Source organism: Phragmites australis, chromosome 17 (genome assembly GCF_958298935.1).
Source record: "Phragmites australis chromosome 17, lpPhrAust1.1, whole genome shotgun sequence".
NCBI lineage: Eukaryota > Viridiplantae > Streptophyta > Magnoliopsida > Poales > Poaceae > Phragmites > Phragmites australis.
In genome coordinates, this window is record NC_084937.1 from 28,587,548 (window position 1) to 28,612,582 (window position 25,035).

The 25,035-nt window shown below is 45.4% G+C and overlaps 5 protein-coding genes and 1 pseudogene across 6 annotated transcripts; 3 read left to right on the forward strand and 3 right to left on the reverse strand.

The window, feature by feature from the left end:
- Positions 1 to 216: 216 nt before the first annotated feature.
- On the forward strand, positions 217 to 6,151 carry LOC133897092 (UTP--glucose-1-phosphate uridylyltransferase-like). The gene is made up of 21 exons (XM_062337664.1): positions 217 to 401; positions 502 to 549; positions 643 to 734; positions 854 to 944; positions 2,259 to 2,319; positions 2,407 to 2,484; positions 2,581 to 2,631; positions 2,733 to 2,806; positions 3,001 to 3,073; positions 3,798 to 3,855; positions 3,955 to 4,001; positions 4,076 to 4,141; positions 4,354 to 4,386; positions 4,501 to 4,553; positions 4,623 to 4,698; positions 4,829 to 4,885; positions 4,981 to 5,064; positions 5,144 to 5,242; positions 5,432 to 5,536; positions 5,749 to 5,820; positions 5,910 to 6,151. The coding sequence occupies exons 1-21, from the start codon at positions 328 to 330 to the stop codon at positions 5,934 to 5,936; spliced, it is 1,419 nt and encodes a 472-aa protein (XP_062193648.1). The 5' UTR covers positions 217 to 327; the 3' UTR covers positions 5,937 to 6,151.
- Positions 6,152 to 6,667: 516 nt separating this feature from the next.
- On the reverse strand, positions 6,668 to 9,968 carry LOC133897093 (nudix hydrolase 23, chloroplastic-like). 2 transcript variants are annotated; one of them, XM_062337666.1, is made up of 7 exons: positions 9,769 to 9,968; positions 8,817 to 8,948; positions 8,472 to 8,548; positions 7,884 to 8,019; positions 7,645 to 7,785; positions 7,490 to 7,548; positions 6,668 to 7,109 (listed from the first exon to the last, which is right to left on the reverse strand). In XM_062337666.1, exons 1-7 carry the CDS (start codon positions 9,829 to 9,831, stop codon positions 7,049 to 7,051), a joined length of 669 nt encoding a protein of 222 aa, XP_062193650.1. In that variant the 5' UTR covers positions 9,832 to 9,968; the 3' UTR covers positions 6,668 to 7,048. The 2 variants fall into 2 exon arrangements, with proteins under 2 accessions (XP_062193650.1, XP_062193651.1); XM_062337667.1 differs by having other exon boundaries at positions 8,817 to 8,979; positions 9,769 to 9,848.
- Positions 9,969 to 14,004: 4,036 nt separating this feature from the next.
- LOC133897345 (uncharacterized) lies at positions 14,005 to 15,367 on the reverse strand. The gene has a single exon (XM_062338046.1). The coding sequence runs from the start codon at positions 15,120 to 15,122 to the stop codon at positions 14,376 to 14,378; it is 747 nt and encodes a 248-aa protein (XP_062194030.1). The 5' UTR covers positions 15,123 to 15,367; the 3' UTR covers positions 14,005 to 14,375.
- Positions 15,368 to 15,371: 4 nt separating this feature from the next.
- LOC133897346 (uncharacterized) lies at positions 15,372 to 18,087 on the forward strand (annotated as a pseudogene).
- A 425-nt stretch (positions 18,088 to 18,512) lies between these two features.
- Positions 18,513 to 21,449, forward strand: LOC133897343 (protein PLASTID MOVEMENT IMPAIRED 1). Its single transcript, XM_062338043.1, has one exon. The coding sequence runs from the start codon at positions 18,618 to 18,620 to the stop codon at positions 21,228 to 21,230; it is 2,613 nt and encodes an 870-aa protein (XP_062194027.1). The 5' UTR covers positions 18,513 to 18,617; the 3' UTR covers positions 21,231 to 21,449.
- LOC133897344 (mitochondrial phosphate carrier protein 1, mitochondrial) lies at positions 21,099 to 24,792 on the reverse strand. The gene is made up of 6 exons (XM_062338045.1): positions 24,555 to 24,792; positions 23,809 to 24,158; positions 23,641 to 23,684; positions 22,988 to 23,202; positions 22,775 to 22,899; positions 21,099 to 22,086 (listed from the first exon to the last, which is right to left on the reverse strand). Exons 1-6 carry the CDS (start codon positions 24,735 to 24,737, stop codon positions 22,038 to 22,040), a joined length of 966 nt encoding a protein of 321 aa, XP_062194029.1. The 5' UTR covers positions 24,738 to 24,792; the 3' UTR covers positions 21,099 to 22,037.
- Positions 24,793 to 25,035: the final 243 nt, after the last annotated feature.

Below are 25,035 nucleotides of genomic sequence, written 5' to 3' on the forward strand. Positions count from 1 at the left end.
GAGCTGACCTAAGCACGCATCCTAATGACACGCTGTCCGTCGCCACCACCGCCAGCTCAGCGCCGCTGCTGTTTAATTGCCCGATCCCGACGCCGACGGAGCACGCAGCCCCCTCGCGCCACGTATCAAACGCCGTCATCCCGCGCCCGCACATCCCCCGCACATTCCGTCACGGCCGTGACGGGACCCGCGGGCGCTATAAGAGAAACCGCGCTTCTGCTCCCTCACACACAGCACATCCCGCCTCGCTCTCGCTCGCACTCCTCCGCCCGTCTGACATCTCCTCCCGTCCTTTCCTTCCCCTTCCAAGCCTCGCGAATCCCAACGATGGCCGCCGCCGTGTCGGTCGACGAGAAGCTCGAGACGCTTCGCGCCGAGGTCGCCAAGCTCGACGAGATCAGGCGAGTCTCCCGCTCCACTCTCCGCCGGATTTCGCCGGACGATCGTCTCGGTGTTTCGCCCTCATTTTCGCTGATTTTTTTAGTGGTTTTTTCCGCGCAGCGAGAACGAGAAGGCCGGGTTCATCAGCCTCGTGTCGCGCTACCTCAGGTAGATCCCGTAGCTTCCATTTGACTGCTTTGTGCCCCCACCGATTTGTCACTTGCGCGGGGGGTTTTGATGGTTGTGGTGGCGTTTTTGCAGTGGGGAGGCGGAGCAGATCGAATGGAGCAAGATCCAGACCCCGACCGATGAGGTGGTGGTGCCATACGACACCCTCGCGCCGCCTTCCGAAGGTACGATCGCTCACTCCGCTCCGATTTGATCTGAGATGTGTCTGGTGGTTGTGGATCCGATCAGGGACGTTTTAGTGACTGTGTGTGAACACTGATTGGATCATGTTGCTGTGATGCAGATCTTGAGGCGACGAAGAAGCTGCTGGACAAGCTCGTTGTGCTCAAGCTTAATGGAGGGCTCGGGACGACCATGGGTTGCACTGGACCCAAGTAAGCATACCTCTCCTCTGTTTTTGACCGGTTGAATTGTACCAGTTCTCAGATATGTGGAACATGTATCTAGCTTCGTTCATTACGTTTATGTGAGGCAAGTGTTGAACTACGAAGGTAGACCAGAGAGACCGTATTGCTGTTTAATTAGCTTGTACATGTGTGGATCTTGTATTCGTTAGTTAGATTCATGCGCTGAGCGACACAACATACTAGATGCTGATCTTCCTGCGCATGTTTTTGTGACGTGGTACAACACTAATAAGAATATTCTAGCTGTCTGTTTCTGGGTTATGTTATTGTTCGTTAGTTTTCTGGTCATTAGTTTTGTAGTTGTTCCGTGGGTTTGGTAAACCTTGGTCTTTCTAATGCATACAAATGAATAAACAAATACCGCATCGATGTTGTTCTTTGGATTTCAGTGTGCCTGCTCAAATGTCATATATAATGTATCACTGATATTGGGTTTATGGCATAGATGACCTGTTCTTATTGATGCTGTTTTCGATGGCCCTAGTTGTGGAGCTCTCAATGTCCGTGATCCGGAAGAATATGGAAATGGAACATTTTAGTGGTTGCTTTCAAATGCTCATACTTTTGTCTTCTTTTTACTGTGTTGTGGCTCCAATAGGTTTAGACCTCGTTCTGTGCTTCCATATGAATTAAATGAATGGCTAAAATTTGCTATTGGCTATGCATGTATGTTGCCTGCATGATATAGTTATTATTTCGGTGTAGTATGGTAATTTGTTTATCTGGCCAGTTGATAATGTGCCACTGCTGTATTATTTTCTTATGTAGTGTTCTGTCTGCTCAACCATTGATGCCTTGAATACATTTATAATTGAATTGTTGGTTAGTTAGGTGTTATGAAGCTTCCTGGCATATACAGCATTGATTGTTGAGCTAGACCCTGTGCTCTACAACTGTCAAATATACTCACTTAATCTAGTGAAACATCTTTAATTTTTCAATTAGGTATTAGCTGCACTTAGGCACCAATGCTCTGTATTTGTTTACACAGCTTCATTGTTTTCACACTACTGTGCATGATCCTTCTCTTACTTTTTGTCCAAGGGGATCAATGAAGAATTTTGTCAATCAATAACAATGTTGTGATTGGCCGAGTGCAAAACATGTTTGGTTTAGCAACTGTTTAATGCAGAGGGGAAATATTGAGCAGACCAGAAATCATATAGCTCTTGCTTCATCTTTGAGATGTTAGCTGTAGGCCTGCAATGTTAGCTCTTGCTTCATCTTTGAGACATTAGCCCCTGAAGCAAATAGCAAAATTAAGATTTCTGTGCCTTGCAGGTCTGTCATTGAAGTTCGCAATGGCTTCACATTCCTTGACCTTATTGTGATTCAAATTGAGGTATTCTTAATTTATCCTGACGATTTTCTTTAATGACCGAATATGATGGGCGATGGTCTGTGCCTTATAAGTTGCTCCTGTCTGCAGTCTCTGAACAAGAAGTATGGATGCAATGTCCCTTTACTTCTAATGAACTCTTTCAACACTCACGATGACACACAGAAGGTTCCATTTTCCCTTTGCTTCTGTCTTCATACATTCAATGACTTCTTAGCACTTGCACTAACATGCCTTGCTACTTACCTTTTCTTTTTCCTGAAGATTGTTGAGAAGTATTCCAACTCCAACATTGAAATTCACACTTTCAATCAGGTTGACAGCCTGTTTCTGTTATACTTCATTTATTTGAATTAGGTGGCATTTTTGCATGATAAGCAGTGTTAGCTGATAGAATTGCATTTTCTCTTCTACAGAGCCAGTATCCTCGCATTGTTACTGAGGACTTTTTGCCCCTTCCAAGTAAAGGGAAAACCGGGAAGGATGGCTGGTTAGATTTTCTTAATTATTCTAAAGTTGCAATATTCTTTTAGTGCCTACTCCCAATGAAATCTCACCTTGCTCCATGGCTAATTTATACTGAAGGCTGTATTTATAGTTTGAACCATACACCATTTATAATTTATTTGGATGATTCAATGCCCTCATATCTGATCAGTTTGTTGTGATTTTTTGGATGTGAAGGTATCCTCCAGGCCATGGTGATGTGTTCCCCTCTTTGAACAACAGCGGGAAACTTGACGTCTTATTGGCTCAGGTAAGCGAAAATTGCATTACTTTTGTCTTGGTATCTGATTAGTAACTTAGCATGAGTCATAAGTGGTTAAAAAACTGTTCTGTAGTCTATGATTTCCAGAATATTAACTTTGTTAGGGTTAGATTTCACTTAAATTTAAATATCAATAAATGTGCCCACATATTCTTATGCTCTATTCATATCATGTCTTATACATTACGGAAGGTTACCTATTTTTTTGATCAAAAGAAAAAAATCTATTAATTTATAATGTACTATTGTTATGCTTTATTTATAGATCATGTTCCAATGTTGGACACTTGAATGCTTCCTATGTAAAGAGGGTTTCCAATGAGTCTAGCTCAGTTGGTTGAGGGTGTTGATGTACTCTTAGACCACCTTGGTTCGAGTCCTCTTCGACGCGAATTTGGGTGCCTATTTCTTCTTATTTATGATGCCACCTAGTTCCTCCTACATTGTTCGAGGTTTTTTTTTTTTTTTTTTTTTTTTTGGTAAAGAGGGTTTCCAGTTTTCGCTCAAAATAACAGTAGTATTGATTCTAAAGGCAATCTAATGTTTGAGTGTGTTTCTCATTTCCTAAGAAACGAAGAACTATGCAACTTCAACAACCTTTTTTAGGGACCAATAAAAAACTGAAATATCACATGGAAAGCTTTGACTTAACATCTTTCTCGTTTCTTTATTGCATATCCCTTTGCTTATTTATTTCCCAACCTTATCCCAGGGCAAGGAGTATGTCTTTGTTGCAAATTCAGACAACTTGGGTGCTATAGTTGACATCAGTATCCAAACAAGATGATCAAGCTCGTGCAATTTCCTTACTTTAATACTTAATATCGCCATGTGCTTTGAATCATAAATTGAATCCTTAACCAGCACAGAGATCCTAAATCACCTGATCAATAACCAGAATGAGTACTGCATGGAGGTATACGAGAATATCTTGTTCTGTATTTCAGTTGGATTTGTGCAACATAAATTTAAGTACTTTATTTATTCTAGGTTACTCCAAAAACACTGGCTGATGTTAAAGGCGGTACACTCATCTCTTACGAAGGAAGAGTTCAGGTGCACTGCTTGTTTGTTGTTCAACTTGAATATTACTTGGTATACTGCTGCTTAGTTCTCACGCTTGTTGCTGGTTTTAACATCAAAGAAAGGCTTTGATTAAACTTGGAGGTTGCAATTTTATTTGAAACAGACCATCATGCTTATTCCCTGTTGATTCTAGCATATGAGACATTAAGGTGATGCTGATTCTTTGTATTATGTTTATGCAGCTTTTGGAGATTGCCCAAGTACCTGATGAGCATGTATGTTGCCGTTTCTGCATGAATTTAGCTTATTATTCTTTTCCATGTTTTCATCAGTTTTGGGTAGGAGCTAACACAACCTTATCTTCATCTCTTTTATTTGTCTCTGTCCAGGTGAATGAATTCAAGTCAATCGAGAAGTTCAAGATATTCAACACTAACAATTTGTATATAACCTGACCTGCCTTCCTTTAATTAAGAAAAAATTGCTTCCCGCTAACAGTTTTTTGCAACAGGTGGGTGAACCTTAAAGCTATCAAGAGACTTGTAGAAGCTGAGGCACTTAAGATGGAAATTATTCCAAACCCCAAGGTATTTCATCTGTCTGAATTTTTTTATTATATGCTCTTGTACATAGCATTGATATAGGAGCATCTCAATCCGACTCTTTATCGGATGCTATTAAGAATGTTGAGTTCTTCTAAGTAGTTGGCATTTACAGGAAGTTGATGGCGTGAAAGTCCTGCAACTAGAAACTGCAGCTGGGGCAGCTATTCGGGTATGCAAACAACTTTCATCATATGATGCCTATGTCCTCCATTTTGTTTGTTTACCTTGAATACATGCACTAATGCTTTTCTTATCTTTAATTAGTTCTTCGACAGAGCAATTGGAATTAATGTTCCCCGCTCAAGGTTTCTCCCAGTGAAGGCTACATCTGATTTGTCGCTCGTGCAGGTATTTTTGAAACCATCTCAATGTTTGGTTGGTTTAATATCATAATAAGCCTGCTGCTAAGCTCATTTTTGCTCCACAGTCTGATCTTTACACCTTGGTTGATGGCTTTGTCATCCGCAACCCAGCCAGAGCGAACCCATCTAACCCTTCTATTGAGCTTGGCCCCGAGTTCAAGAAGGTAAAGCAGTTCATTTTCAAAATAATGAAGGCATTTCTAACACTAGAGTTTCATCAGTTAAGAGTATAGAGAATGGTCCTTCTATTCCTTTAAAAAAGAGTATTGAGAATGGTTATTGATGAAATCATTGATCAGAGAACTGGGTTTCAGCCATAGCTTATCCAATTTGGCTTTTCTATTGGTATATAGGTTGCCAATTTCCTGGCTCGGTTCAAATCTATCCCCAGCATTGTCGATCTTGACAGCTTGAAGGTTTCTGGTGACGTTTGGTTCGGCTCTGGAATTACACTCAAGGTAAATTTGTAGTGATCGGACGGCTATTCTTCTTGGTCTATCTCTGGTGCTTTACTCTATGACCTGTAAATTGACCTGATGCTAAATTGTCAATTGTCTCTGTTTATTCTGTGCGTGTACCTGCTTATTCTACCCCATACTAGCCCCTTCTTGAGAATTGTGGCCGTTGTGTTACTGAAAAGTGCCTGAATCATAGTTGGTGCTATCTGCAGGGCAAGGTGACCATCACTGCCAAGTCTGGAGTGAAGTTGGAGATTCCAGATGGAGTTGTGCTTGAGAACAAGGTACGAGTCTCGTCCCAGCAATCTGAAATTCCCAGTTGCTACTATGTGATTTGGTGCACGGTCTGACGCATGGCTTTTGCTCACTCCAGGATGTCAATGGCCCCGAGGATCTTTGAGCGATGCTTACCCGGCACCGGTTAGTTTTTCCAAGGACGTGTCACAGGAACCGCCCTAATCACTTCCACTGAGTTTTATCTTTTGCAACTGTCATGTGCATTACACTGTGAGGCTCTTGTTACAGAATAATTGTAATCAGCTTGGTGCATCTGTACTTCTGTTTTGTGCCAGGGACGTATATTTTGATCGAATGATACTACCATAGTTTGCGCAACGTCTATGTTGTCTTGCTGAATAGTCAGTCTTCCATTGCTGGTCATTGCGTCGCGCACAGAGCGGTCACATTCGCAGGGTATTTTTTTTGGCTTGACAAGAGCAAGGAATCCGAGTCCTCGGCGTGGTTAATGGCAGCCTGGCAGGAGACACTGCTCAGCGCCAAGACCTGTGTTTCTCATCTTCTGTGCACCTGCCAGGTGAGATGGGCTGTTGATCCTAGTGTAGAGAGATCTCCATTGTAGGGTAGACCAGCACTACCGTTTCCTTTCGCTGCTGCTCTTGCATCAGCGCTCGCACACCGCCACGGCCCCAACAAAAAAATGTTGCGTCTGAACCTAGACCGTACAATGATACGCTATCTCACCTCTTTTCGACTCCTTTGAGAAACGGGAGACGTTTCTGAAATGACACGGTATCATTAAGCCATTTTAGCAGGCCTTCTATGAGTTCAGTTGGGATTGCAATTTTATATCACCGAGGTTGCAACACTCACTTTATAATTGCAGCAAGATACTGTAGAAAACAACTCGCGGGATTTAGACGGCACGATATTACAACGCCAGACGCCCGTTCAGTGTCACAGCCATCGCATACAGAAACGCAATTCCACACCTGAGATTTTCCACAATTACACAGTTGTCCTCCCACGAAATAGAAATGCAGAATCTCCTAGAAGGCTAAAACAAACTTGAAGGAACTGAAGCATTTACAATTCCAGCACCTTCTTAGTTCTGTTCCAATCTGCGTTGCGATGCCATACAAGGCTCCGATGCAGGTTCAACACTCAAGACCAGTTGAATTGATAGTCAATGTGATGTGCTGTGTTGGTGGATTATGACAGTTGTATGCCGCAGTCAATCTCATCAACAAAGAAAGGTTTAGAACCTTCCCAACCTCACACAGCTAAATGGTTATCAATGTCAAAACAGCAAAGATCTGAAGGACTCGCTCCTAGCCTGCAAATATAGTAGCACAAACAAGTTATGGTACGAATGCAACCAAGGGCAACGATATGTTCATCCATGAATAAAACAAATGCAACAATATGCTCAAAAAATATGCAAAAGTATGCTTCACGATGCAGCAAGATTGTTCATTTACATACTAATTTAATGTCACCAGATACTTCAAGGATTCGATAACAGCTGAGAGCATGAAGGCTACAACTTAAAAGCTGAATGGGTGAGTACCGTTGTAAGATTGCAGTCAAATATGAATAGAGTGAAGAGGAAGCTAGAGCGAGGTTCTTGGGTTCAGCAAACTTTGGAAGTCGTAAAAGTCATCAGAGTTGTCTACCATGGCAATGACCAATGGCTACAACGAAGTAAAGCTGTACCTTTTGTTTATAGTGCAATAGTGGAATTTGATGTTTCCAGTCTTCACATCTTCAATATACTGCAAGCAATTAGCATAAACATGATACAGTTTATGATGTCAAAAAGGCACGAGCAAATATGGCGCAAACAGATGGAGAATGGGAGGGAGGGATACCATCCTCAAGGTGACGATGATTGAAGAAAATGCTAGAGAATCAAATGGTATCTCTTCCAGAGCAAAAAGTCCACATTCTAGCGACTCAGGTCCAGGTGAGAAGTTGGGGGTCTTCAATCTTGCTCGGAAAATAATGTAAATCTACTGCATCTCATCATAATACACAAGAAAAATCAACTTAGTGGTGTATGGATTATGGAGTAAAGCATAACTTTCTGGTTATGCCACTTCTCACTCACTTGGCCAATCAGCGGAATATCTAACTGAGCAAAAGGTGAGATTATCTCTACATCTGCACATGCTTCTTCCAATGTTTCCCTGGAGGCTCCTTCTGCTGCAGATTCCCCCACCTCCAAATAACCAGCAGGAAGAGTCCTGTTAAACAGTTAATGTAACCTTGATTAGAATGGAGGACAGCAGCAAAATGTTTGCTGCATTTCTTCAATAAAACAGTGCATTTGTCCATGCTTTGCACAGAAGTAGGAAAAAGTGTGGCATAAAGAACTTGGAAATGGTAATAAGTAGTACAGCATTAAAAGAACAAGAAAAGGCAGAGTCCTATCAGCAAAAGCTTTGTGGTTTGTAAAAGAATCGTTCCTTTCCAGAAGAACAAAATAGCAGCAATGAATAAGAAACATTATAATAGGCTTCACACTGTAAAACAGTGCACGCAAACAGTTTTGGTCAGTGTATTCCATATCGGTTGTACATACTTCACAAAATTCTTGCATGAGAATATCAAATCATAGTACTGCTATGTCGTTCTCTAGTGTAGCACAGGATAAAACCACAAAAATAATCGGAGGGAGTCATCAAAGGCGACTTACCAAAGGCCATAAGCCGGTTCGATCTTTCTTCTGCAGAGGAGGACCTTATTATCATGCTCCACAAGGCAACCAACAACCTATCCAGATGATACATATTATTAAAGGCAGAAAATGATAAATAAAACATATTACGCATATTAAATGTCATGTTTGCCGTTTTTTTACTTCCTTGTTTCAACAATCAACAATAGTGTAATGAAGACATGAAGAAAAGCAAGTGCTGATCAGAAGCAGTTGGGACTTGGGAGTAGATTGTGAGCTATATGAATCACGTAATATGCAGTGGCTTAGTTCTAAAATCAAAATGCATGATCTGTTCCTTTTTGTTTTGTGTTCAGTATATACCATTTTCGGGTTTTCATAGTGAACTCTTCCACAAGAAGAACAAATAGCCCTCATCTTCTCATCCCCATCTGGTATGGCCAATTTCGTCTGGCTTCCACAAGAAGGGCAAAAGCGGATCTTTGACGTGTGCACCTGCAGAAGGGTGCAACATGTATTCAACAACCTGTGTTCAAGACAACAGCTAAGGCAATGTGTATAATGATATCAGGAAAGGAACAATTCAGCATTGCCATCCGCTACAACATTTGATTCAACAAATACTAGCTGATTTCCCACAAAAATAGCCAGCCAGGGCATGCAAGGCAAGGCAGCATCGCAAACTTTATCCTTATGCAGAGTACTTTCGCACACTCCCTCGCACTCCAAATAATTTCTATCATGTTGAAGTTATGCTGTTTAGGAGAACTGACACAATAACTGTTCTGCGCTCCGGATGCCACAACATACGCATACACAGAGGTTTGATGACTTAGCACGGTGCAGAACACTGCGATTTTACGGAACAGAGCATGAGCATCCCCTGTTACATTTGAATTTGATTCAACAAATACTAGTAGCTGATTTGCCACCAGACTGCGCATGCAAAGGCAGTATCAAAGACCTTGTGCAGAGTACTCTCGCTCACTCGCTTGCGAGTCTAATATATGACGCCTGCTTGGGAGAGCTGACGCAAATCGCAATACACACCGGGTATATGACTGTGGTGCAGTAGAGAAGACTGCGATTTTACTAAGCAGAGCGTGAGCAGATTATGGTTTCGTGCTGCACGGGAAGCCCTTCCTCCCCCTTTGGCAAACGGCACGGCCACTGGAGTCGAGTCAACGCCCTAGATGGCTCGACACGGCAGCAATTTCAGGGCGCAACAGCGAGCATCTCAGCTAGGCAGCCTAGCAGCCTAATCGCAGCACAGGTACGAGACGGATAGAGTGAGTGGCACGGGGACGGGGCTCACCACGGGAGGAGGCGGCGGCGACGGGGCGGGGGAGCTGGCGTTGGAGCATGACGAGGCCGCCATGCGTATCGGCGGGTGGGTAGGGGGGGGGGGGGGCGGGCGAGCGTCGGCGGCGTCGGTGGAGGAGGGGGCGGGCGGCTGCAGAATGCAGATCTCAAGTTTTCTTCTTTATTTCTTGTGGTCATGCATCTGCTGTACAATAAGTTATTTATGAAGGTAGAATGAAGAATAATAATTAAGGGTCAATTGAGAATCAATTTATATCCAGTCTATATGTTCTGCGCTTTTTTTTTTTGTTGTTCATACTTTTGACTTCTTTCTCATTCTTCATGTTGCAATTTCGCTTGTCCGCCGTGTAATCATGTCTTGGTTATTCCCCTACAAAAATCATGTCTTGGTTGCCTTTGTAGCAATGAGTTCTTTGATAGGTTTAAGTCTGGTTAGCGCGCCTACGCTGCGTCTATTTTTTATTTTTCTGTATAGAGCACGATAGAAGAAGATTAAAAAAATTAGGTTCATATATTTTGTATATTTCAATATTTATTTATAAAATTATTAATGTTAAACACATTTAATTAATTATAGATAAAATAATAGTACTTTTATGCATGCATATAGTTTTAACATGTAGGTGAAAGTAATATTAACTAAAAAATTTTGTTTCATATTTTTTTTGAGTTTTAGATATTTTTCTTTGCCTTTTAGATTTTTTCAGCTGATTTATTAATATAACTAATATTCATTTCGATATTTTCTAGAATTTCTTGAAAAAGAAAATTACATATGTATGTATACATATATGTATATATACATATGTATATACATATATATATGTATATATATACTTATGGGAAAATTTCAGTACAAACCAATTCTTCGGTGCAAACATTAAAAATACATACCCAGCTCACTGCTACAGTAGCATAGGTCTGGGAGTATTGATGACGGTTTATGCTAGTTGCAATACTGTTTTGTTGAAAGCAACTGGTTTCTCTGTTAGCGGCAGATTGGTGCTGAAGGGTAGGTAATATTATTTTCGATGCAGGCATCTGGTAATGTGACAATGATACAGTAAAGAAAATCGGAGAAACGGAGTTACCTATATTTTAAGGTACCAATATCTCCTTCCTTTCACCAATCCACTCATTATGTTCATTGCAAAGCAGTTTTATGTGCATTGCCATTTGGTTGAGCTGAAGTATTTTTGCTTCCCTGGAGCAACTTAGCAGCTCGTAATTTTTTTTAATCTTTTTATTAAAAATCTATGTTAGTATTTTCAGAGAAAAAAAGAAAAGACTCAACTCACCAGATAATCCGGTGCTGAGAAGTATGAATGCACCGGAGCATTATTATCAAAGAAAGATGCAGCCGCTGAAGATCAAAGGTTCAACTCACCAGATAGTCCGATGTGAATGGAATGAACACAGGGCAATGCACCAAACAATGAACAGTGCAAAGAAGCATAACGAAGTTTAAGGCATCGGATGGGTCAGTGATGAAGGTTGTGCACACCGGAACATTATTTCCAGAAATGATTGCATTAGCTCGGTTGGCTGAAGTCAACTCACTGAATAGTCCGGTAATGAAGTGATGCACACCGGATGCATACATCGAAACAATTTACATAGAAAAGAAGGAAATGCTCGATGGCTCAGGATAACTCATCGGATAGTCCGATAATGAAAATGAAGTATACACTGGTGTGTCTAGTGTTCACAGAGGTTTGAGTTGGGTTCTAATAGCTAGTTTGTGAGAGTGTACTCATCAGATGATCCGGTGTTAGTACTATTGTTCTCATCGGATCATTCGGTGGTAACAACTTTTCTAAGTCGTCGGGTTAACAGTTAGTGCGCGAGTTTGATGCTATAAATACCTACCCACTCGGCCATTTGAAGATGTTAGAGTCTAGAGAAGTTTCATGTACACCTGAGAAGACATCCAAGCCACCAAAGTATTTAAAGTGATTATTTAAGACAATTAAGCATAAGATTATAGAGTGTTTAGTGCTTATAGGTATAAAGAGAGTGTTGCTAGGTGATTGATGCCTAGAGAGTGGATCAATGAGTGATCTAACCTTATACTAAGTGGTACATCGACACCTTGGAGTCTTGATGAGTTTCTGACAAGCTTGTTTACCCTCCGACTTGGTGTGAAGTGACGACAAGACGATCATGCGGGGACGCAGAGACACTTCCTTTGGTGGCTCAAGCTCTGAAGTGATCACGATGGTAAAGAAACTGGAAGAAAGGCTAGTAGTGAGACCTTAGCTTGGTAGCTCATCCGGATGGAGACTTTGTCTTTGTGATTTAGTGGCTTACGAGTCATGACCGGATACCGATCGGGAACATATCATTTGTGGAGCTTTAACGTGGACTAGGGATGACATTCATGTCATCGATACCACAAGAAAAATCACGTGTGCCGAGTTTGTTCTCTTTACCTTATTTACGTTTCCGTATTTACATTCTTGCAATTTAATTTCTTAGGTAGGTTACAAGCGATTTGATCGGTGGAATAGACACACTATATAAAACTAGACTACATATAGATAGAAAGTGATATAATTTTATCCTGTGTTGTTTTTAAATTAAAATACTTTTAAATATCCTAATTCACCTTCTTTTAAAATATCACCGATCCTTTTGACGTTCTATATCCACAGCTCCAATCCTACGTAGGAGCACCACAAAAGCAACCTTGACCTGCTAATACAGTATCGATTTGGATTTTAGAGCTACTGCCTGTTATGGCTACTTGGTTTTGGATGAGAGAGAAGGATTGAAGCAAGTTACATGACAATAGTGTTTTGTCTGCTTCAGTTGGAAATAAAACTTCGTAACTCTAACCCAAACCTCTCCCATCGTATCAAGTCTGAATGAGTTAATAAGGGACTCATTTTTTCAGTTTTATCCAAGTTACACCAACACCACAATATAGAACAGAACAAGATTCAGAAGGACAGGTTGTTTCTCGCACATGTTCTAGCACCAAACCTGGAAGGTGGAAAGGGAGAGACTGCTGCATCTGCGGCAGGCAGCCAGGTATAGATCTTGGTGCGCCCAGTTAAGACAGTTAATTTTCTCGACAGGTGGGTGTGGCACTGAACTTGCAACTCCACAAAATAACGAGAGATTGAGAATAAGATGCTAATCTTTCTAAATTTGCCCTTGGCGACAACAAGGAAGGCCCATTGTTTAGATGAACAAAAGGTAAGGAGTCGGAAGGTCAACTCTGTACTTCACATCTATCACTAACATTGTCACCTCACCCCTAGTACTTGTGGTAACATGTATTCTCATTCCTGTGTAGTCTATATAATCAATTCCCATTCTCAAGTCTCGTTCTCACTCTCTGAAATGAAGGGGGGGGGGGGGGGGGGGGAATAGGCCGTAGGGTCAATTTTTCTCTGAGGTACCTCAGAGTTTTCATCTTAGAGGACCAAGTTTGAAAGAAATAATATATTTTGTAAGAAAACTTCAGATAAAATTCATCTTAGAGGACCAAGTTTGAAAGAAATACATTTGCTATTTTTGCAGTACATATTAGTGCCATTCCTGAATCCTGATGCACGTCGAGAGGCCGCTACTCAGGGGCCCTACGGCCTACGCCATGCGGTTTTGTGACGAGTGATCTCTATCCGAAGAGATGAGGTGCAGCCCGCTGTTTCGACATAATAGCTGAGTCGTTGTTGGGTACGCTGTGATCTGCGCTGCTTGCTACTGCTACCATTTGTTTGGGTCACACTTTGTGCCCTTCTACTACCATAGTACTGTACTTACTATTTGCCTTGTCTCCTTGGTCAGCTCGTTTAGGAAACGCAAGTTGTCAAGGCTATGTTCTGACCATGACTAGAGTTTGGGAACGGTGCTCCTTGTAGTCCGCGGCCGGCGAGAATAGAATCTTCGCGCCAAATATAAAGGGCGGAGCTTAGAGAGAGAGAATATATTCAAAGGCTTTCCTTTAAATGAAAATTCCGAGACGTGAAGAAAGGAAAATTGGAGGGCTTTCCCCGACGCTATGCACTGTTTGGCACAGCTTTCTCCCGATTCTCCTCGGCCTCGGAGTCGCCCACCCCGGCCCAATCCAAGACGAGAGCAACCCACCGCCGGCATTGAATTCACGACCCAACAGCAACACCTAAAAGATTTTATGATTCCATCAATCCGATCCTCCGGTTCGGCATCACCAAATGGTTACATGTCTGAATCACAGGATAGCATCGCACCGATGATTCGATGAAAGAAAGAACATGTCTGAATCACGATTTGACGACGAACAACAGATTACAGGTGAGCAGTGGTTGGTGGTAGATCTACAAGACTACAAGCGCAGCAGGAGCGCGGGACACCAGGATCTTGCGTTCCTGCCTCTGCCTGCTTGCACATTTCATCGTCATCCACGGACTGACTGGACTGACTGATTCTAACATGATGCGGCATGATATGAAATCAAGCTACAAGACAACAAACTAACAAGATGCAACGAGGAGTGAATCTAAGCTATGCTGCTGCTGCTGCTTCTGCCTACTCTTCACAGCGACATCTGCACAGGGAAATGGAAACCGTATGTACAGCCGAGTTGGCCTGGCCAGGTCAGGTAGCTATGCTTCAGTCGTCCATGGCGACGTCGAGGTCGGCCACGCTTTCCGAGGGCACCGCCTCGTCGCGGTGACGGTCCCGGCAGACCTCCTCGACGGCGAGGAGCCGGCGGCGGAGGTCGGCCATGTCGCGCTCCATCAGGAAGAGGCGCTCACGGAGGGTCAGGTTCTCCTCCTCTAGCCTTGCCGCGCGCGCTTCGTCGTCCTCGTCGTCGAAGGCGGCCGCGGCCGGGGGCTGGACCATCTCGAAGCGGCTGAGGTCGTGGTCCAGGCGGCGCTCCACCTCGACGTGCTCCTCCACGTCGCTCGCGCCCGAGCCCGAGTCCCCGCCAGCAGCGCCCCCGACGTCGGCGGCGGCGGCCTGGGAGCGGAGGCGGATGAGGCCCTTCATGGAACCGTACCCGTCGACGCCCCACGCCTCCTTGGCCATCTCCACCAGCACCTCCCGCGCCGGCGACAGCCGCGGCGTCGGCAGCACCGCCGGCGTCACGGGGCACGGCGACACCAGCGACGCCACGCCCCCCGCCCGCTTCGCCCGGATCAGGAACGACGTCGTGTTGCGCGGGGCCGCCGAGCCCCCCCACCTCGCGCCCGCCGGCGGCGGGGCCTTGCGCTTCCACCCCGGCCGCGCAGCCCGCTTCCACGCCGGCTTCCCCCCGACGAACCCCACCGGAGGCTCCATCGCCGGCGGGGGCGCCGCCGCCGCCCACATCAGGTACGGCAGCTGCGGCGGAGGCCGCAACATCTGCTCATTCATGGTCTGATTCGGAACCAATCCTCAAAATCCGAAACCCTAAATCACGACCCCAAAAATCACACGACTAGCTCCGAGCCCTAATCACGGGAACCGGAACGTTTCGTTTTAATCTCTTGGATCCCGTTCACCGTGTGTTTTTAGAGATTATTTAACGAATTCGTTTGATCCGAATTGGGGTGGGGGAGCAGAGGAAGGAAGAAGACGACGAGGAGAGAGAGGCAGAGGGAATAGGGAGTAGGGACCGCCTAGTCTAGGAAGGGGGTATATAAAGAGAGGTGGCCGGGGGGCGGACGGCTGGATCGCGGGTGCCGCGGGGTACGGACGGATGCGATCGAGCGGGGAGGGTTGCGTGTCGCGGGTGGACAGCCTTCGGGTTGGGTGCGTGCGCTTCGAAGCAACCTGCAAAAGGTACACGCTGTCACGGCTTCTTCTTTTTCTCTCCTCCTGAATTTCTGTTTATTTATTTTAGTTTTTGGCACATAGTATTGGTACCAAGAGTCGGTGATCCACCGATAAAAAAAAAGAATCGAGTCCGTTATCCATTGTGTGTTCGAAAAGAAACAAGATTGTCGTTTAACTTAGTGCGATTTGTTCTATGTTATATTTTTATGATGTCCAAATTACATATGCAAATATTTTTTTATTGCATTGCTGGTGCGATTATTCTTTACTTTATGGATGAGACGGAAAGACAAGTGGTGTATTTCTAGTTCTACGAAGCAATAACATCTTGGAGTGCGAATTGACGCACTAAGTATTAACGCGAATGATAAAATAATCACCTTACCCTTTTTAATACCATTTATTATGTGAGAACTGAGATTTATATTGTGACAAAAATTACTTAATGAAAGAGTAAGATTAAAAAATTTAGGCTAAAGTTATCTTAAAATCATAGAATGTCATGCATTTTGAATATTGTAGAAAGGCTAAACCTATCTATTTTGAGATGAAGATAGTAACTATCCATTTTTTTCTCTTTCTAAAATTAATGCACTAAGGTGTGGCAAAGTGTATTCACGTTAAGCTGTTAAGGATCGAGAAATAACTGTCCATCTAAAAATGTAAGACAACAACTAATCGAATATGTTTTAGCTGTTTTTGCAAAGAGAAACATGTAAAAAGAAGCTTAAGCTTTTCGACAAGCTCCTTTAGTTGAATATGTTTAGCTCTCTGAGATATTTTAGAATTTTTCCAGGTTTGAGTTGAAACTCATGTCATTTTTAAATGCTCATTCATGATCTGTGGCTCTCTCGGGGGAGTTGCGGTATATCGTGGAGCTCAGTAAACCTGATTAGCTGTGGCAGTAGGTAGCAGGCTAGCAGCTGTACTCTGCAGCTGGAAGAGCATGCTAGCTTGGGTTAGGCATTTTTGTAAGTAACCTGGTAAACTGTTAATGGCATCTTCGTCTGTTCAAAATGCGAACCCCGATGCTGTTTATGGTGATTGTCCCACTGATTTGCCCTTGCTGCTATCATCACAACATGCAGTTTAACTCGATGGTTATTGGCTTACTGGTAAGCCAATCTGCATTTCGTACAAGTGATTTGCACCCACCTGAACAAGCCACACGGTGGCGAAACTACCTCAACTCGCTGCAATTCCTAAGAAACATACCCTTCCTTTCACAATAAGGCAATAATCATATTTTGTTTGTGGTGTCACTAGACAAAATAGGGATGATCAGAACTATGGTTTGCTGTTTCGCTTGTGTCCGCAAAGGCCAGGTAGAGCCAGCTGAGTTGATTTTGGCCTTCTGTGGCTAAAGGCAGTCTGGCTGAAAACAACTAGGGACCTCTGCCAGCAGTTTTGCCGGTTTGCCCAATAAGGAGCGTAGCCCTGATTTAATAATATCTGCAGTTTTGCCTTCTGTGGCTAAAGGCAATCTGGCTGAAAACAACTAGGGACCTCTGCCAGCAGTTTTGCCGGTTTGCCCAATAACCTGGAACATGATATCTGCCCAATAGGAATACATTTGTGACGAGAGCTGGTTGTAGTAAAAATCTCACCGACGCTGGCCCCATGCACAAAGTAGAGAGTTGGGTCTGAAGGCTAGTTAAATGCTCTCATAACAGTTTGTGAGAAATGCCAGATTGGATTCACTGCGTTTTTATCATCCAAATGTATTCCTATGATGATGGGCAGTTTGTTTGTTTTGCAATGTACTTCCATTCAATTGCATACAGAGCTACACTCTAGTATATTTGTGTTTTTGCGGTATTATTTTGCTACAAGTGACATGCCAGAATTTTTGCATCATTATGTTTGGCAAATTGGCCCTAGTTATGTGCAGTTATGCATGCTTTTATTTTTCTATTTCATATTTCGTAGTCATGGTAATAGATTGACAGAAACACTTGTACTTGATGCTTGGATCGTACTTATTAAAAAATGGGTATTTGATTCAAAAAAATGTAGGTGGAGTCAATGAGCAACCAGGGAGAAGTAGAGTTGCGCGCTAAGATTGAAGCACTAGAATTACAAGTCACTAAGGTACCTGACCAGGCTCCTAAGCATCTTGATGAGGTAAGTGCAAATACTCTTGTGATGTGTAATTGTTCCCTTCACCATTAACCTTATTGTCCCATTACCTTATGTTCAACACCTTCTTTAGCTAGAAATAGCTGCAGAGCTGGACAAACTATCAGCGCGGCTTGATAATGTTGACAAGATGAATCATCTGCCATGGCCTCAGGTCCGGAGGTGAAGTCTCTTCTGAGCAACACTGCTGACATCTGGATACCCGTCATAACTGCATCCGCCGATGAGAGACGGGGATTTGCAGGAACAAGCAGCGAAGGCAACCAGGAAGAGCAGGAAAATCCCAAACGGTAGTTGGCATATGGGCTGTAATTGTTTCACTTTGTGATTTCGTATCAACCTTGTATGTTCATTCAAACAAGCGTTTTCATATATATCATGTATCAAAAGCTTTTGACAAAATGAAGAATAAACACATGTACTGAAGTTATCCTTGTGTTGGTCTTTTACTGTCACTTTTCTGGTTGTTATTTCTTCAGTTTCAGAGCTGCACATGCATTCCATCTAGCATGGACTCTACACTTCCCTGGGTCAAAAAAGGCCAGATAAAAGTATGATTTTGACTCGAACACGCGCATTTTTTTTGTAATAATATGATAACTTACAATTGGATTGCATGATTGTCTTGTCCTGCCGATGATCATATTAGTGACCACGTCTGTTTATCCAGGGTGCCACATAGACTGCCACATAAGTATCAGCTAGAACCTGTGTGGCTGTGTGTGTGCCCGATGAACTCCGCTGTCCGTCACCTCTCCTCCATCCGTTCCTTCCAAATCCCTCCAAAACTGTCACCAGCCATGGCGCCGTCAACGTCCTCCCTCTCGTCCCGCACCATACACTTCACCGTCTCCTCCTCTCCCTCTCTTATCCACTCTGCGACCTTCACTTGCTTCTTAGCTTGACGAGCTTAGCTAGCTGGCTGCAGGTGAGGTCGAGCACTGATGCAACGCCATGGCTGAGGACGGCAAGTCCAACGACCAAATCCTCCAGGAGCTCGACGCGCTCAGCCACAACCTCTACCAAGCGCACACCAACCGCCGCACCACCTCCCTCGCGCTCCCTCGCTCCGCCGGCGACGGCAATGCCGATGGCTCCGACGCCGTCCGGGCCGCGGCGCGCCCGCTCTCCCGCCGCTTGTCCATGTCGCCGTTCCGGTCGAGGCCTAAGCTGGACAAGAACGAGAACGATGGTGATGACGATGACGCGGGGCCGGGTCTCGTAGGCGTGGCGGCGCCGTCCAAGAGCCAGAGCTTCGCCGCGGTGACCACGGCGCCGGCCGTGGCCGGGGAGAAGAAGGGGATATGGAGCTGGAAGCCGATTCGCGCGCTGTCGCACATCGGCATGCAGCGGATGGGCTGCCTCTTCTCCGTGGAGGTGGTGACCACGCAGGGCCTGCCGCCGTCCATGAACGGGCTGCGCCTCGCCGTGGCCGTGCGCAAGAAGGAGACGCGCGACGGCGCCGTGCGGACCATGCCATCGCGCGTGCAGCAGGGCGCGGCCTACTTCGAGGAGATGATCTTCGTCCGGTGCCACCTCTACTGCAGCGGCGGCGGCGCCACGGGCAAGCCGCTCAGGTTCGAGCCCCGGCCGTTCCTCATATCGGCGGTCGCCGTGGACGCGCCGGAGCTCGACTTCGGCCGGAGCGCCGTGGACTTGAGCCTTCTCGTGAAGGAGTCCACGGAAAAGAGCCAGCAAGGAGAGCGCGTCCGGCAATGGGACATGGCGTTCCCGCTTGCCGGTAAGGCAAAGGGAGGCGAGCTCGTCGTCAAGCTGGCGTTCCAGATCATGGAGGACGGAGGCGTCGGGTTGTACAGCCAACCAGCTGTTGGAGGCAAGACTAGTTCCTCTTCGTCCTCCTCCTTGTTTGCTCGGAAGCATAGCAAGTCGTCGTTCAGCATCGCGAGCCCGAAAGTGACGCGCTTGGAGCCGTTGCTAACGTCTTCGAAGGGCGCGCCGTCTCCGGACTTGCAGGGCATTGACGACTTCAAGCTCGACGAGCCCAGCCCAGTGGTGGAGGTCAAGCAGGAGCAGCAGAAAGAGCCGGAGCGCGAGCCAGAGGAAACAAAAGCCGATGACTCGGAGTTCCCGGAGTTCGACGTCGTCGACAAGGGCGTGGAGGAGCAAGAAGAGAAGGATGAACCGAAGGAAGATGCCGAAACCAAGGAGGGAGAGAAGGTGGGAGAGGAAGAGGCTTCGTCCGCCGCCGGTGACGAGGTGGTCAAGGAGGTGGTGCACGACAGCGCGCACACATGGCGCCTCAATGAGCTCGAGGCGATCACCAACCAGATCAAGGCCCTCGAGAATATGATGCTCGGTGACGTGACGGACGCGGCCGCCAAGTCGGAGGAGGCGCCACAGGAGGAGGAGGTGGCGGGGCTGGAGGCCGACGAGGAGGAAGTGACAAGAGAGTTCTTGCTGCTGCTGGAACAAGGAGAGGAAAAGGACGCGACCGCCCGGTCACCGGCTCCTCAGGTGTCCTCGCTCAAGTCAGGCGCCAAGCCTGGTTCCGGCGCCGACGTGTCGTGCTACATCTCCGACCTCGGCAAGGGGCTCGGCCCCATCGTGCAGACCCGGGACGGCGGCTACCTGGCCGCCATGAACCCGTTCGACATCCCGGTGGAGAGGAAGGAGCTCCCCAAGCTCGCCATGCAGCTGTCCAAGCCGTTCATTCTCCGGGACCAGAAACTTCCCGCCGGCGGCGCCGAGGTGTTTCAACGCCTGTGCGCCGGCGGGTCCGAGGCTCTGTGCGCAAAGTTGGGCGCGCTCATTGCCATGGATGATGTGGTCGGCAAGACGGCCGAGCAGATCGCCTTCGAGGGCATGGCGTCGGCGATCATCACCGCACGGAGCAAGGAGCTCGTGGCGAGCTCCAGCGCGGCTCAGTCCGTTTCGTTTCTCCGGACAATGTCCGCGGCGATGAGCTATGGGCGCCAGGACAGGATCGCCACCGGCATTTGGAACGCCCAGGAAGCGCCGGTGACCGTCGACGAGATCCTGGCGTTCACACTGCAGAAGATAGAGACAATGACCATCGAAGCGCTCAAGATCCAGGCCGACATGGCCGACGAGCAGGCCCCGTTCGAGGTGTCGCCGGTTACCGAGAAGCTGGGGGTCGGGCATCTGCTGGACACCGCCGTGCCACCGGAGGAGTGGGCCAGCGCCTGCGTCGGGGCGGACGCGGTCACCTTGCTTGTAGTGGTGCAGCTGAGGGATCCCTTGCGCCGTTACGAGGTGGTCGGCGCGCCGTCGGTCGTGATCATCCAGGCCACACGAGCCGGCGGCGGCGCCGGGGACGACGAGCCGAGGTTCAAGGTGGCGAATATGCACCTCGGGGGCTTGCGGCTGAAGTCGGCCGACCGGCGCAACGTGTGGGACGGCGAGAAGCAGCGGCTCACGGCGATGCACTGGCTTGTCGCCTACGGGCTGGGCAAGGCCGGCAGGAAGAGCCGGCCTGCCGCGGCAGCGAAGGCAGGGCATGAGGCGCTGTGGAGCATGTCGTCGAGGGTGATGGCTGACATGTGGCTCAAGCCAATGCGCAACCCGGATGTGAAGATCTCCCAGTAGTAGCTGCGGTGAACCTGGCTGCAGATATCATGTTCCAGGTTTCAGATAGCGTGTAATTTGCATAATTTTGAATTTCCAGATTGAAAATAATTTCATGCGCACTGCGATTGTAATAAGACCCTGTCTAGGCATCAGGTACATATTTGTTATGTTCTGTTTACCTTTTGTTTGAGAATATTGTAAGAATCTATGCAATGGATCAAGAACATTGTTGATGCAGTAACTGAACAAAAGGATTAGTTCAACGATTGCAAAAATAGTGTGGAAAGTTAAGGAAGCTGTTGCCATTGCAGCTGAAAACACATAAGTTACACAGCTACCACCTAAGTTGAATCCCTTCAAGATATGTCAACAGTTTGATTGAAAAGAAAATCAAGAGCAGCAACATAACACAGAAATTAAGCTTCAGAGTTTTGTCCTTCACAAAATTATTTACAGTACAAGGCCACGTGCTTACATTAGAAGTGCATACTTTCCTTATACAACAGTTTTTGAAATGGAGCTAGAAGCCTAGAACAAAAGCATCCTGAATACGCTGGTGAAGAACCAACCGGCTACAACGCTGTCCGCTTGTACCTGGAGGGGGGCTGAAGTTTATTGTTGCTTAAGATAAGGAAAAACATACAAGGCAAGGCAGAAAATTTTCATATGTAGTTGCAGAAATATTGGACGTGATGTACTTGGGTCAGTTGGTAGTTCCCTAAAACTACCAAAATTTACTCTTCCCATATAGTCAGAACCGTGGACAGGTACTTGCCCAAATGATACCAAAAAATGTATCAAGAAACCTATCTGAAATTGGTCAGATTATATGTTAACTTCTTCCAGTTCACGGGGGAGCCCTCCACTCGTTGGCCTGAAATAAGCAGATTTACAGTAGTCACGAAACTAGCACAGAAATTTATCAGGAATCCATGCAAATACAACATGACATATAAGTCTTCATGTCAATTTTAACATAAATGGACATGGGCTCATTGGTTTAAGTAATAATATAGCTCAAAACGCCGTTCAAGAGCCAAAACAGTACTAGTACTATTAAAGTGCCAGGTACATAAAGACAACAGAGTTCTGGATGTTAATACATAGATACACATGGTGTCTGGATGTAGATAATTAAAACTTCGCTCACAACTTTCATAAAAAGGATCCTTCAGAAATCAGAACAAGTTTAGCATCAAATTTATATGGCAATAGGGATTTTTTTGTCATCACTATCAATACATAGCTAAACACACTGGTGAAACATGGTATTCATGTAAAGAAATCAGACAACATCTGCTTGCAGTTGGAAATTACATTGCAATCATTTTCATCATCTCAACACAGTTCATCTTTTTTATTGCTTCATACTGTACCAATTTTTTTGACATATGCCTGTATTTGCATAGTAAGATGTCATCATGTCAAGCTTGATACACTCCATGAAATAGATCAGCATTGAAAATCCAGTTTGTACATTAAAAGCTATCAATATTTTCAAACCATGTTAATTCAGTATATGAAACAATACCCTTGAGCAATCAGGGAAACTGCACACTTACAATCCAGTCAGTATCTTGATTGTATCATAGAAGAACCACTGCATGGTTATGACAGGTCCAACAAGGGTGATCCGAATGGGCAGGCTTCTCGTGAACAAATTACGAAGTCCAATGCTTTTCACAGCCTGAAAGAATAAGATGTGATCATTAGATCAATGGTGAAACTTGACGGAAATGATCTCCTAGGGTCGAAAATTACAACTATATCCTTACATGTATGATATTTTCAGCTTTTTTGTTGTACAGAGATGAGACAATATTGTCTGCAGGATTTGAAACAATGGTACCAACAGCACCAGAGATGTAACCAGCCAGACAAGTAGCACCAAGCTGCTGGACTGTTGAGCAATCCTCCCTTTTCTTTTGAATAACTTTCTGATATAGGAAATCCACGGTATGCTCAAATGTTGAAAACATAAGCATAGAAACTACAGAAGAAGAAAGCATGATAAATAAGACAAACCTGAAAGATAAGAAGATTAACATTTTGAAACCAGAAGATGCATTAATGAACTGACACAGTAATGGAATGGGAAAAGATTCAAATATTGCATAGAGGGAACTTTTAAAATGTTGGAAGCAGAGACTGCTTGCTGATGCTGATCTAAAAGTTTCTAGTTCCCTGAGCAGAAACATCATGATCTCCATAAGACAGAAGTTTGACAGTAAATATATTAATGCAATACTGGTTGCCTCTTACACTTAATAACAGGGTAAGAAATTTAATTCTCTGACAAAAATCAGTGAAGTCAAGCAAGTTTCTACTAATTCTTACACTACATATATGAAACCATTTCTGGAATTTTTTTTTGCTTAGATCCTGTATTAATTAGATTTGATAAACAGGGGGGAGGGGGTTAAATTACATGGAAGATTCCGTCCCCAAAGTGGTAAAAGCCCCCTGTAAAAGCTGCAAAGAAAACAAGAAATATACTTTACTCAGGACAGTAGACCAAGGTTCATATTTTGAAAAATACAAAGAATGCATCAATTACGGCTAAGAATCACCATATCCATTATTCATGGTAGCTTACCCAGACAGGCCTTCAGTGGCATACACCCTTGGAAAGCCATCGACCAAGCCTTTTGCAAACATGGGTTGTGTCTGCACCTGGACTTTCACCGATTCAAATGGGCAGAGGGCAACATCAGCTATGATTTGAGCAGAGGCACTGCTAAGAAAGTATATGGTGCTCTTGTTCCTGTCTACTAGCACATCAGAGTATCTCTTCTTGAAATACTCGTAAAGACCAAACTTGCAGCCACCCTGAACACCATAGCCAAAAAATTTGCCTCCCCAGCCTCTCCAAAGCGATGAAGGCCCCTCTTCTTTCACAAGAACGTTCAGTCCTGAAAATATACTGTTATACTTCACGGGATTCACCTGGCAAACAAAGAAAGGAAAATAATTAATGATACGAAGGAAAATTTACGGATCATATCTGAATTAGTGATGTTGCTCCGAAAAAAAAGGTGAATTTTAAAGCCAAGCATGCTACTTTTATTTCTTCCTCTTTTATCTGGTTCTTGATACTCAAATGTGGTAAGATAGGATTCACCACAGGAGCTTTTCAGCAGTAAATTCAGCGCATAACCTAGCGTATCACGCTCAGCGTTGAAGCACACAGGCTAGAAGATCCCAGGACGCAGAGCATCGGGAAATTACTACTGCAGCACAAACACAGGAACGAACTGCCTGAGAGCACCGCCCCGCGGGCCGAAGCCAAACAAGGTGCTGCAAGATTGCAACTCGAGCCCCGGCCAAGCAGGCCGCCCTCACCTGCATGTTGACCTTGAGGACGTCGAGCGGGGTTATGGCGAGGTGGGTGGCGCCGGCGGCCAGCATCCCGCCGCCGGCGCACAGCGCGTAGTACTCGGGCGAGAACACCCTCATCCCCGGCGCCGCCGCTCCGCTCCTCCCCGCCCTCACGGCGGCCTCCGCCTCTCCCCCACGCGCGCCCATTCGTTGCGTGCCTCCGGCGTTGTTGGAGACTGGACTGGAAATGGACCACGTAGCGGGGCCGCGTGTGCCTTCTGCTTGCCCTTTTGAGCGTTGAACGGCTGACTTGTCAAATCGAAGCGAAAACCCTAGCTGGGTGGCCCGCATGTCAGTCAGCGTGTTAAGCTTCCCGGGCCGTGCGGTGGCCACAGATGGGCTGTACCGCAATTGCTATAGAAATGGGCTTTATTACCCTATATATACTACTAGCTAAGTGCCACACGTTGCAACAAAAATATAAATATTAGATACGTTAATATTA

Coding starts and splice junctions, on each gene's coding strand:
- LOC133897092 (XM_062337664.1), top strand. CDS start 328: ATGGCCGCCGCCGTGTCGGTCGACGAGAAGCTCGAGACGCTTCGCGCC. Junction 402..501: donor GCCAAGCTCGACGAGATCAG/GCGAGTCTCCCG, acceptor TTTTCCGCGCAG/CGAGAACGAGAAGGCCGGGT. Junction 2,485..2,580: donor CTCACGATGACACACAGAAG/GTTCCATTTTCC, acceptor TTTTTCCTGAAG/ATTGTTGAGAAGTATTCCAA.
- LOC133897093 (XM_062337666.1), bottom strand. CDS start 9,831: ATGGCGGCCTCGTCATGCTCCAACGCCAGCTCCCCCGCCCCGTCGCCG. Junction 8,949..9,768: donor CGCCGCCGCCTCCTCCCGTG/GTGAGCCCCGTC, acceptor ACCCTTCTGCAG/GTGCACACGTCAAAGATCCG. Junction 7,110..7,489: donor TATTGCACTATAAACAAAAG/GTACAGCTTTAC, acceptor CTATATTTGCAG/GCTAGGAGCGAGTCCTTCAG.
- LOC133897345 (XM_062338046.1), bottom strand. CDS start 15,122: ATGAATGAGCAGATGTTGCGGCCTCCGCCGCAGCTGCCGTACCTGATG.
- LOC133897343 (XM_062338043.1), top strand. CDS start 18,618: ATGGCTGAGGACGGCAAGTCCAACGACCAAATCCTCCAGGAGCTCGAC.
- LOC133897344 (XM_062338045.1), bottom strand. CDS start 24,737: ATGGGCGCGCGTGGGGGAGAGGCGGAGGCCGCCGTGAGGGCGGGGAGG. Junction 24,159..24,554: donor TCCTCAAGGTCAACATGCAG/GTGAGGGCGGCC, acceptor TTTGTTTGCCAG/GTGAATCCCGTGAAGTATAA. Junction 22,900..22,987: donor AAGCTGAAAATATCATACAT/GTAAGGATATAG, acceptor TTATTCTTTCAG/GCTGTGAAAAGCATTGGACT.